This window comes from Oryza brachyantha, chromosome 7 (assembly GCF_000231095.2).
Source record: "Oryza brachyantha chromosome 7, ObraRS2, whole genome shotgun sequence".
Classification (NCBI taxonomy): Eukaryota; Viridiplantae; Streptophyta; class Magnoliopsida; order Poales; family Poaceae; genus Oryza; species Oryza brachyantha.
This window is the reverse complement of record NC_023169.2, coordinates 10,301,399-10,314,397: the sequence shown is the minus strand read 5'-3', so window position 1 is coordinate 10,314,397 and position 12,999 is coordinate 10,301,399. Positions and strand designations below refer to the sequence as shown.

General features: G+C 38.1%; 1 protein-coding gene across 1 annotated transcript; it reads right to left on the bottom strand.

Annotated features, from left to right (window-relative positions):
* Positions 1-488: 488 nt before the first annotated feature.
* Positions 489-11,944, bottom strand: LOC102705266 (protein GRIP). The gene is made up of 21 exons (XM_006657622.3): positions 11,287-11,944; positions 10,407-10,522; positions 9,930-10,099; positions 9,538-9,631; positions 8,778-8,864; positions 8,624-8,704; positions 8,277-8,402; positions 7,570-7,678; positions 7,416-7,495; positions 6,507-6,635; positions 6,330-6,430; positions 5,817-5,950; positions 5,626-5,723; positions 5,419-5,538; positions 3,869-3,896; positions 3,705-3,757; positions 3,325-3,396; positions 3,194-3,241; positions 2,822-2,927; positions 2,689-2,747; positions 489-937 (listed from the first exon to the last, which is right to left on the bottom strand). The coding sequence occupies exons 1-21, from the start codon at positions 11,750-11,752 to the stop codon at positions 827-829; spliced, it is 2,388 nt and encodes a 795-aa protein (XP_006657685.3). The 5' UTR covers positions 11,753-11,944; the 3' UTR covers positions 489-826.
* Positions 11,945-12,999: the final 1,055 nt, after the last annotated feature.

Sequence of the window (12,999 nt, the reverse complement as noted above, 5' to 3'; positions counted from 1 at the left end):
AAAAATTTATTAAAAAATTAAAGAAGTTAGTCACGCAGAAAGTATTATTTATATTTTATTATATAATAACAACAAAAATATTAATTAAAAAAATTTCAAATAAGACGAAGAGTCAAAGATTCTATCAAAAAATAGAAATTCGTTTATTTTGGGACAAAAACATATAAACTCATTAATTTTGGGACAGATGTTGCAGTAGAAATACTCGCTGACAAGCTGAGCACAACATAGTGCGTTCGCACAAAATTGTAATACGAGTAAGGATGGGCATTGGTCGATTCACGGATAATTTAGGGTCAAGTTCAACAAAATAAACTAAGTTTCACCTTAAAATAAAATTTAGTTCATTTAGTTAAACTATAGTCAATACTAAAATACCCACGGATCAAACCCACGGCCATCCCTAAATACGAGAAGAGAATCACCCACAGTAGGGCGGTTAAATTCGCGCTGAACACGGGCAAGCAGAGCAATTAACACAAACGCCTCAAATCAGTATGATTCACGATTTTCGTTTTCAAATACTCAAGGTAATGTGATTGTACAACATTTTTCCTCGTCATAGAGAACAATATATTTCTTCCTATCGGACTATTCATTTTTCAGCTGTCCCTGAACCCATATGCGCCACGGATGTTCATGATGTTTATATACACTAGTTTTACAGAACGTGACGAGAGGAAGAGGCAAACTGGAAACAATAAACAAATAGAATAGTCCATGGCCAGCAAAAACCGCTGGGATTTCGTGGATCACCAACGCAAATAGCATCCTCTCCGGCTACTCCCCAGCTAGAATGTTAATCTATGTCCTGTACCTCTCTCTACTAGAATGTGAATCTTGAAAAGAACGAATTCGGCGTGGATCCACCGTCCGGTACCGCAGCAGCTTGCGATGAAGCCACGGTTGAAAGGACACCGTGCTGACACTTCGTTAGCTGCAAGTTTAAAACAGAGGGAAAACATTATAGTAAGCAAATTTTCAACGTCAGGAGTATGATCCTCGTACATGGTTACAGCTGCAGAGATGATCCACAAACACTTCATTTGGATTTAAGCTCATGATTACAAACATCTTAACAAGTATTGGCCTTCTGGCTTTATTTTGTCGTCAGGATTTAGACAACGGTCCACAATACAAGTTGGCAGACTAACGCTACCCCGGTCACATGTCCAATGAGGCAGTTTATGCTGCAAGTATGTATGTATTTTTGAAGGGTTAAATTTTTCAACGGCTATCTGGCACTCTGGCTAACCATATTAGGAATTAAAACTTTTTTAAAGGCGGGATTTATTGTTTGCACGAAATATACATTCAAATATTTGAAAAATGGCTGTCATTCATTCCCAATACCAAAAGCCAGTATTTTAAGCCTCTGCATCGGACTAAGGCCGCGTTCGCCCCCTCTTATAAGTTAACTTAACCCTCTCGTTTTTCATGTGCATGCTTCCCGAACTGCTAAACAATGTATTTTTTGCAAAAATTTTCTATAGAAAAGTTGTTTTAAAAAATCATATTAATCTATTTTATATTTTTTTAATAATTAATAATTAATTAATCATGTACTAATCTATTACTACGTTTTCCGTGCCAGATAAGTTAACTTACCCACCCCTTACCCAAACGCGGCCTAAATGTCATAGATCATTAAATATATGCAAAATTGTAGATACATCAGCCTGTGCAAGGTTAAAACTCAACATTCCTGAACCTTAAAATGCAAATCAGACATGCTATAGTGCAACACTGAGATATTTCTTGTGCCATAAATGCATCTCTCTTTTCTAGCATCGTATAGTAAGCTTCAAGAATCCCAATAACAAAGCAGGCCAAGTAATTATGGAGTCAGCCCAATCACCTACTTATTCTAGATTTCCACAAATGACTGGTCCCAGTAAACCTTAAGCAGAAGAAAGTTGCACTAATCATTCCGCCACTTTTTCAGTTAAGTTAAATCTAAGATTTTCTAATGGAGACAAAACGAATATTACAACCACCAAGTCAAAATGCACATAATATAAAATGTTGCACGTATTATGGAGGCATGCAGCATGAATTTCTTTTTCACCATGTCTCATAGCGATAGTTTGTTCAGTGGCATCCCAATCATTAAAAATTTTGGCTGGCTAGTAGAATACTTAACAGCCACACACAATTAAAATGCACTAGGGACTCAGGAGAGTAAAAATGGCATTTCTACCCTAGGGCAATAGCACCATTTGACCTCACATAGGTACAGAAAGACATATGGTACCCAGCCAACAATGAGCTAGTGATGGCGACTGAAGAAGAGGATTCGGTTGCCACTGGCACCACTACAGAACGAGCCAACACCAGACAACAGTGCCGGTGCCCCCATGCCATCCACCACAAGATCATCTTGTACAATCATGCACCGCTGCTCTAAGGTTGACACCACTGAAACACTGCTCAATGCTGCCCGCCATGATTAACATGGATGTGGTACATATAGCAGGGCAATCTAGTGAAGGAGCTAAAGAGAACCAGGACACTATGGCAGTATGGCACCAATCGGTTGCTTTGCAGTGACATAGCAGGGGTCTGGGGGAACAGAGGGAGCTGTGGCCCATGGGTGCAGAGGTGATGGCTTTTATAATGCATTGGTGAAAGTTCTAAGAAAGCAAGCAATCATATACAAGGGAACTCAGTTTTATACCAAGAATTTACCTCTTCAGGGCTAAATTGTAGTAATGTTGCAACCACAGGCAGCAATGCTCCCACTTCCCCTGTGATAGCATAAACCAAATAATTTTTAGATCATCAGTCAATTTACTGCAGTCAAAGACAATAGTTCACTAACCTGTTTCCAGAAGCTTTAGAATCACATTTTTTAGATATGTCATATCTATTCCTTCTCGTTTTTGTGATCTCTCCATATTACGAAGCTCAGTCTTCAACATTGCTTCCTGAAACAAAAAATATTAGTCAAAACACACACTCTATGCTCCAATCTTCAAATGAAGGTATTTTGGTGCATATATCTTGCAAATCTTAATCCAGGCTAGCATTCCCTGACTGCATAAATCTAGTTAAACTTATAAACAAAATTTAACCCTAGTTCACATTCCATGACTAGAAAAACACAGGAAATTTTTGTGCTACTCAAATAAATCAGGATATCTAATCATTAATCTCTGGCATGCAACTAAAGATAGGTGTAAGAAACTCAAACCTGTTGATCATGAAGGCGATTCTCACGCTCAAGCTCCTCAATTTCTTGCTACAGAAAGGTACAGGAATAAATTATAGTAGGTAACAATAAAATGAAAAAACAAATGAATGATACGTAAGCTTGAAACTGACTTGAAGTGCTAATATATGCCTCTGTGACTGAGCCAATTCCTCTTCTCTTTGTGCTTGTTGCCGTGCAAGAAGCTGAAAATGTAGATAGCACACTTTAAGTTGAGGATCTTGAGATGTCTAATCCATTTTTATATACTTCACCAATATTGGTAGGTAGAAAATATTTTGGTTTGTTTGGCTAATTGGAAATTATGATTTGTTATCATAAATCACAGCACAACCTCAGCAAAATTAAGTGATAAGTAGGTAAGTGATGCTATGAAGAATTGAAGAGTGCAAAAGTACATCAGAAGTGCAGTTCAATTCATGCACAACCAATATCCATCGATTTCTCTTAAATTTTAAAGGCGTGCCCAACATTGTTTCAAACTCAATATTACCAGAATTTGCTGCTCAGCCAGTTCAATGTCCATTGCATCCTGTTTAACAGGTCCTGCAGAAACAAAAGTCCACGTCAAAAAAAGTCGAGAGTAACTATTAAACCGAGGGAAGAATATAGGATAGGAGGTATAACAGCATGAAGAAAACTGCCACAACCATTTACCTGGATTTTGATTCCCATTGTTGCTAATCTGTAACAACAATGAAATAATCTCATTAAAAGAATTTCAAAATCAATGTTTTCCTACTATTTACCATTGATACAAATGCAAAGGGTCACAAAGGACAAGTCAACAATGTCACAAAGTTCTAGGTGTTAGTCATCTTTCAAAACGGTAGTTACTTGCACGCTGTGTATTTTCAGCTACTCCTAGCTGCATAGTTATACCACTCGAAATGATATATCCCCACGGAAGAGTAAAATATTACTCCTTTTGCATTTAAATATATGACATTGTTGACTTTATTTGGTTAAACATTTGAAACTTTGACCATAAATAGCCCATAAACTATTCAGTTTGAAAACATACAAATCATGTGGGTAGATTTTTTTTCTTTTTAAGTACTTTCACAATATTATAATTTGGTTAGATATTACTGTTAATTGTAATAGAAAAAATAGTGGTCAAAAAATTGCAAACCAAAGACTGAATAAAATCAGTGTCATATATTTAAATGTGGAGGAAGTACTTATTTCCTCACAGGGCCTATAGTTCTTAGTCACAAAAGGATCCACTAAAGAATAAAAGGCCTCTCCCACTCACACATCATTTAGTTTTCCATTCATGCAGAAGTGACTGCAGGCAACATGCAGATGACAATTGTATGCATTGATGTCTTGCAGCAGTGGCGAGTATGTGAGGAAACAGCCAGCAGAAGTTTCTGGAGGTTGGACACAGGACACTGCATACTGCAGCAAGTGTCAGCAGCAAGGCACCACTAACATGGCTCCACAGAAAGGGATGTCTATAACTACTACTGGTGAAAATAACACAAAAGTTGGGCACCTGCAACAGATTTTACTATTGATTTTTCTTTTTGCAGAAACTCTTTTTTTCTCTCATGGCCCTTTTCGCTGCTGCCCTTCACTTACCAAATCTACCCCCAACTACAACCACAAATGCATCTTTAATAAAATGGAACAAAGCAGAATTTAGACATTTGTTGTCAATACTGACACAGAATGAGTATAAATTATACTGTGCACACGAGTTGTTCCCAGAGAAGCGGTCACACTGTTTTGCTATTTATAAGCATAAGCGAAACCGCTTATTAATGATTCCAAAAATAGCATGTGGGTAAAACTTTTCTATGTGTGTTGTTAGTGATCTGAAAGCAAGTGCTGGAAAATAAACTACAACGGAAAAAAGTTTCAAAATTCAAATTTTGGCTTATAAGCATAAGCATAAGCGAAAAGATGGCTAAATTGAGATGGGCATGACATCAAACTGGATATGTCTAAATTTATATATGATAGAATATGTACTGGGGGATATAAATGGAATTCACCTGTTTTATAGATATCAGCTTTACACATTGCATGCTACGATCCATTTGTTGTTAGCGGTTAGATATGAATTTTCAAGTGCATAAACAAGATGAATAAATACAAATATAATGTCACAAAGGACATATTGAACACTAAGAATGTGTTTACTATATTCCATACAGTAAACAAAGATAGTAATTTGTGTTTAAAATAAACTGACTTACTGCTGCTTTAGCCTCTAAAGAACTATGAAGATCCTTGTTTTCCCTGAGGAGCTTAGCCACCTCCCGGTCCTTCTCTTCAAGCATTCTATCAGCAATATCACGGAAAGAATCATGCTCATCCTAAAAAGGCAAGCATATATTAAAATACTGTGTCAAAGACATTAGATGAGTATGCAGATAAAGTGACCAAATGTCACAGGAAGAAACCTTCAGTTTCTCATATTTCAATGTCAACTCCACCAAGTTCTTCTTAAGTTCATCTCCAGCATGCCCATTGCTCTGAGCCTTCATAGATTCACATTTTACTGCATCACCCAATTGAAAAAATTTACCATCAGATACCACACCCTTTTGTGGAGTGAGGGCAATGATTTCTAAGTAAATCATGGACATCTTACATCTCCAGCTTTCCTCTACACTTGCCAGGTTTTTCTCCCATGATTCTTTTTCCGATAGGAATTTAGAAGTAAGAGAATCCAATTTTTCCATGGCATTCTTTAATTTTTTGTCAGAATCAGCAAGAGCCAAATCCCTGAGATGAAACATAAGTATAGAATGAAACTTACAAGAATAGGCTGATAGTAATATAGTGCATCAGCTAATCAGCTTACAGGAACATAGAATGAATAGCAATCACCAGGACGCAAATAGAATAACATGACCGACATTGCTACAATGCATGCTGCTACCAGGCTATTGCAGCCAGTTCATTTGTAAAGGACAAACTGAAAATATTTAGCAAAGATTACCAGGTAGTATCTTAATGTACAGCTAGTGTGCATAGCATATTAATTTCACAGTTGATACAGACTATCATTTCAATTATGGAGCTCCATGTCAATATGTCACGAACAGATCAAAAGAATACAACACACAATTGCAGACTAGAATGTTAAGCCAGTCAGTCTCACCTTGCTTCAATATCTTCACCATATTTGGATTGAGCAACTTGAAGGTCGTGGATGGCTTTATCTCTTTCTGCTAAGGCAACTGAAATTTCCTTTTCAGCTTCCTGGAGCAGAGCAAAATAATCATCAAGCCAGTTCAAATCTCTGGTCACAGTACAATCTTTAAAAATGGTGTAATACCATCATTGCTTCTTCATTTGCTTTAAGCAAATCTGAGTTTTTAGCTGTGTTCAGCTCTGCATCCTTCTTTTGCAGAAGTGCATGTGCGCGGACCTTATATGCGGAAAATTCACTTTCCAGACGACTAATCTGCAAAGTTCAAAAGACTAAATTGGAGTTACAAATGGAAGCATGTCGACATGCATTTTGACAACTTGACTATGGGCCTGTGGCACATTTCCATTAGAAAATATCAACGAATCATTCTTTAAAATTAGTTGGTGCCCTAACAGCTGATTCCACCGCATGTAATGTCAAATGCATCTTCTGGGCTTAGAACTAATCATTAATTCATTATATGCACAGTGGACAGAACAATGATAATACAATTAAGCCATTTTGGCTAGTCATAGTATAAAAGGAGGTAGTGAGGTAGACAAAATACAACTGCATATAAATTGTTGTAGCATATATCAAAGGATATCAAAGAAATTCACAGTTACTTATTTATAGCATATATAATTCTCATCATCGCTCAAAAGTAACAGTATAAATTCCTTGCGTAAAAGGATTTCAAACAACAAAGATATATGAGTGTATACAACTGAATAGTCACTACTCACTATTATGGATGAGAAACTGCACTCAATAGTGGCAATAACTAGTAGCTTGGTCACATTATAAAACTTTGCTATTGAGGCCTAGAATAGATTCTGCCAGCCTTTTTTTAATACGATTCTGCCAGCCTAAATCAAGCTATATACTGCAAGAATGAAGTAGAAAAAGTGATACTCAACCCTTCAAAGAAGTCAAAGTTCCATTAAATATAAATTTAGTATTGATATAAACTTCAAATTATGAATCTTGACATATACTTCGAAACTCAGTTTTGTGTATAATGCTTCACAATCAATCACATTAAATGTATACCTCAGCTTTTGCAGCCTGTAGATCAGAATCTTTGCTTTGTAACAATTGATTTTGTTTTGACAACTCCAACTCCAGTTGACCTGCAATATAGTCCAATATTTATATGCATGTGATCTCTCCAAGTCAAAATATAATGTCTCGAAAGCAAACTTACTTTTAACTTTCGCAGATTCTATCTCAGATCTAAGGCATGCACTTTCTGATGCTTCCAATTTTGTCCTAAGGGATTCACAAGTGGTTTCCCAGTTTTGCCTTTCTTTTTCCTGAGTAAATATTGAATCAGATCTAATCTAGTTAGTCCTGATGACTTCATAAAATATGATGATCAGACAGCATCAAGAGCCAAAAAAGGGCTGTTCAAAGGAAAGTCTCAACTACAAATCTAAAATGTTCCTGTAATGAGATGGTGATTTGATTTTTAAAAAATGGTATAAAATGCAATAGGCAAGTCAATCTGCAGATTAAAAAGATGAATCAAACAGATCATACTGGGAAACATGGTTGCATGGACAGAACATACAAGTGTATAACATGGTAAATCTATGTGATATATACAAGTTATTCATTTAAAAGAATTAAGTATGCTATCCAGCTAATCGAAAAATATACATATGTACTGCCTGATCAGAACTCAGAATAACAGGCAGAAATCCCATGCCAAAGGAGAAAACATTTTAATATTGTTCATTTGTAGTGATGCACCATAGAAACAAGTAATGCATTCATCAAACCCATCAAGTAATCATAAATACTAACCACCACAACAGCTATGGATATTGACGATGTAAATCACTTTGGCATCTATCACATGGGTCAACATTCTAAGTCAATAAGTGAATTTGTACAAAGAAAGTATCGTACATGTTGGTCCTTTAGATGAGCAAGCTCGCCTTTAACCTCCTCCATGGAAGCTCTAATTCGAGCAGCTTCTCCAGTTGAAGCTGCTTCAATTTCAGCTATTTCAGAATCTTTCTCGACAAGCACCATCTGGAAAAGTTCAATTATGTATAAATATTCTAGACAAGGATGCTTCATTTAACTCATCACTAAGTCCCATCATAATGAGATTAATCTTCTAGTCTTCTTAATGGGTTATTTTAACAATAAAGCAAAAGTCAGGAGCACAACAGAAATTGAGGATACCAGAACAGAATAGGGCTTGTGGCAATCAAATAATGTCCAAAGAAAATTTCAGTGCAAATCAATACCTGCAGAGATTTAATTGTTTCAGATGCCTTTGTCCTCTCTGCAGAAACCTCAGCTAGCTGTGCCTCCAAGCTTTCAGATTGCTATAGGGAAAAAAGGGCCAAGTTAACATAATCTATGAGCGCAAAACTGTTTTTCTGCATTAGTTTTCTTTACCTTCTGATGCTTAGCAGTAAGCTCCGCAATATATGTATTTCTCTTTTCTTCCGCAGATTGAAGTGATGCTTGGGTTTGCTCTAACAACTTTACAAACATTGGATCAGTCCATTTAAGTTATAGTTGACATGTAACTAGGAAAACGTGGCTAGATTATTTTTTCACATTATTTTAGCTCATAGAAACAAACAACAGTTAGTTATTATCATGAGTATCAACAGCCAAGCTCAAGCAACACATTGGGATGTTCAGATGAACATGAATCTTTAACTTGTTTGATTATTTAGTTAAAAACTGATTTTTGACCGATATGACAAATTATGACCCCAAATTTGAACCAATGCAACAGCAATACTAGACATAAGCATCAGAGGGTACCGCCTTGGCACTTAGCATGTCCTAATACAATTTACAGCATTTCAAGTATGGCAACTTTTTTTAAGATTATGTGCTGAATAATGCTGCAGTTCATCAGAGGAAACATTCCCTTCATTTCAAATTACTTGTCGTTCTAGTTGTTTCCTAAGTCAACTATTTGTAATTTGTACCATCAATTTCTAGAAATTCATATAGTTTATCATCAGATTTACATTTTTGGATTCAACATGAGAAATTATTTCATAACATATTTTTTTTTATGTTGTTAAACTATATGAATTTGTAGAAATTGATGATCAAAGATCAAAATATTTGACTTAGGACAAAAATAGAACAAGTAATTTGAAATGGAGGGGGCCTAATACCTTCTGCATTTACATACCTGTTCTTTTTCAAGCAATGATTGTCGCAACTTCTCAAGGACATTATTCCTGGCCTCCAGTGCAACACGTGACTCATCAAGGTTAGCTCTTAACCTACACATGATTTTGGTCGACTGGTAAGTATAAGTTGTATATCATTAGCATGTCTATTGCAGAAAGCCAGAAAATAGGCCATAAACTTCATCAGAAATTGCCTATACAAGTGTTCAAGATATAAGCATAGAAACATAATTACAACAGGCCAGCTAGAGTTGGCAATAGAACACACCCCAGCATTCATGTTGGATCACATGGTCCCGCCATCATGAATACAAAAGAGAATACAGGGTTTATAGCAACATGTTAAAGTATGGTGAGTGCATTGTACATTGTTATTACTACAGTAACTCACTTGCTGTTCACCGTTCGTAGTTGCTGCCTTTCAGCATCCATTGACCGTAAAGCCTCACTAGCCTGCTGACGAGCACGTTCCACTTCTTGCTGTGCTGCCAACTGGAGAGAAGAGGCCTGCTCAGCCTTCTGGTTAATTTCATTAAAGCGAGCTTCCAGGTCATCCTTTTCCTGTAAAGATCATACGAATGTGTCAGGAAATAAGTTAAAAAAAACTGCTACTGATTTCAAAGGGTTATTTGAATTGCATTGAAATGTCAGTGTACAATATATTACTTTGTACCATTCTACAGGCAACATGTAGGAACAAGTCATTTACACATTTACAACATATCAGTTGTTGAATTGAATTGTACGAACTTCTCAAAATTCTTCATTGACTTCCACACTAATGGAAGAAAATCAAGACTGTAAAGTGATAGATCAACTAATCCCAGACCTAAATTAATGTACAAATAGGATAGCTCAAATTGGTCACCTTCTGTATATCCTGTATCCGTTGCTTAGCACGCTTGTGAAGCCTCTGGAACTTGGTATCCAACTCAACGTATTTGTCATCTCGCTCTTTTATTTCTTTATCCATTTTCTGCTGAGCTACATACATGGAACTAATAATGATTTAGATTGTACATAAAAAAGGAAACTACAGTCATACATAATAGAGCAGCAAATGGAAAACAGCTTGCATCATAATATAAGATGTATTCTGATCAAACTAAACTACAGTAACTTCAGAGCTAAATTTTGTTTAGAAACATTATACTAATATGATGATAAATGACCCGCACTAGTTTTTCCTAGTGAGGTCGTGAGGAACCATGCATGAGAATGTGATCCTATCTACAGTTGCTGTAATCTGCACCATACCACTATGCATCTGCAGATCTAGATGCCAGCATAAAAAATAACTGGACCTTCAATTAGTGTGATTCATATCGGTGCTTGACTTGCTTGTATTATGCACATGTACATACATCGTCATATTTTGGAGGATGCAAGTTAATTGATCAGGTGGGTTAACAAACAAGTTTCATGGCAAATGGACTACCAACTACAATATTAATTATTAGACTATCTGAATTACTTGATATACAAATCTTTAACTTGCATGCAACATGCAAGTAAGGCCGCCATCAGCTGTATAAAAAACATGAAGGAATTTTCAGCTGACCAGCAAGACAATCTACAGTATCATTACCATGTAGCTAAACAGAAACGAGAAAATAAAATGATCCAAAATTACTTGAGTTTCAGTCCTAGAGTGAAGTGAGATGTTAGAGTGGTACACGCCCGCCATTCCAATCCCATCAGCTGACGATTTCCGGCAAAGGCTACGGGACAGTAGCAAAGCAACTAACCTTCGGTGAGCTTGGCGGTGAGGTCCTGGACCTTGGCGTCCGCCTCGGCGTAGGCGACATTGACGTGCTCGAGGGCCTTCTCCGTGGCTCTCTGCGTCTGCTTCTGCTCCTCCACCTCCTTCCTCAGCCTCTCGACCTGCTCCCTCAAGCCCCTCACGAGCTCCGACCCCTCCTCCGCGCCCCTCTCCCTGCTGGCGCCCTCGGCGCTGCTCGCCGCGATCTGGGACTTTAGGTACTCGTTCTGGAAGCTGAGCTCCATGACCACCCGCTCCAGCTCCTCCCGGCTCCGCTCCGCGCCGCCCTCACCGGCGTGATCGCTTCCTCTCTCCGCCGCCCGCTCTTCCTCTACCGGCGCCGCGGGCTCCACCTGAACCGCCGCCGCCGCCGCCTTATCTTCTTCCACCGCCTCCGCGGGCTCCTCGTGGACGTCCGCAGGCGGCGGAGAGCTCTCCTCCGCGGGATCCATCGCCGGCGGATCCGAATCTGCTGGGCTCGGGGGACTGGACCGGGCGCGGGTGGGGATTGGGGGGTTACGTGGGGAGCAGAGCCCCCCGGATCTCGTCCTGGAAAATGGGCCGGCGTCGGCGGAGGAGCGGGGTCGGGTGGGTTCGCCGTCGGTGGGCGGTGGCCGTGGCAAGGAAGGAAGGGAGGGAGGAGGGGCGTGTATGGGCGATTCTCACTTTGTGTTTCTGGTAAGGAAGGCTCTGGCTGACGGGTGGGACCGGGGACCACATGGCAGACGCTAGAGTGAGCAGCCGAGCAGGAGAGCGAAGCGTCTGCGTCGGATCAATTTGGGTGAATCCCGAGGTCAATTTGTGAATTTTACTGCCACTGCACTCTACTCTACTCTGCCTAAAAGCTGGTGGAAACGGTTGACCTCGTTCATAGTACTCCATTCAATTTTCCAATGCTCCGCGGGATTGATTTTTATACGTATATTTCATCATTTATTTTGAAATTATATAATTATTATTTATTTAGTTGTGATTTATTTTATTATTAATTTTAAATAATATAAATGATTAATTGTATTTTAAAAGTCAATAATGTTAAACACTAAAAAAACAAATAGACAACATTACTCTAGCGAGCAATTTTATAGTTATTGAGTAGTTACCGAGAGTTACTAAAATTTTAGTGTAATTTACATAGAAAGTGGTACCTACTCGTACCTTCTTAAGAACCATAAAATTGATCTACTCTAGCTACCCGGTAGGGGTGGTAATGGATGAAAATTCATGCATCCGTTTGTAACCCAAATCTAAAATTTTTGTATTTTTAAAACCTTTTTAATAAATAATTTTATTACTAAACCTGCAAGAAAATAGTTCAACCGGATGAACCTTTTAGCAACGCCAGCAACAACGCTGCCACACAGAGTTTTTGGCGTGGTAGGCTTGTCACGCCATTGTCAGTGGCATGACAGCGTTGTCTTGCCACGCCACCGACACTGATGTGGCCAAAAAGTTCATACGGTGGAAATATTTTCTCCCGAGATTTAGTAATAAAATTATTTATTAAAAAGGTTTTTTAAAAAATCCCCAACTGTAAACCTCAAAAGTCTTTGAAATTTTAACTCGCCCTTTTTAGATCTAACCCTATTTTTAGATCAAAAGGTTAGCATACTCAATAGTTGCTACCAAATTCTTTCAGAGAATACAAGCTCGCTTGGGACCGGCAAATATGTGGACGTTCCAAATCAAAGTTGGCTTG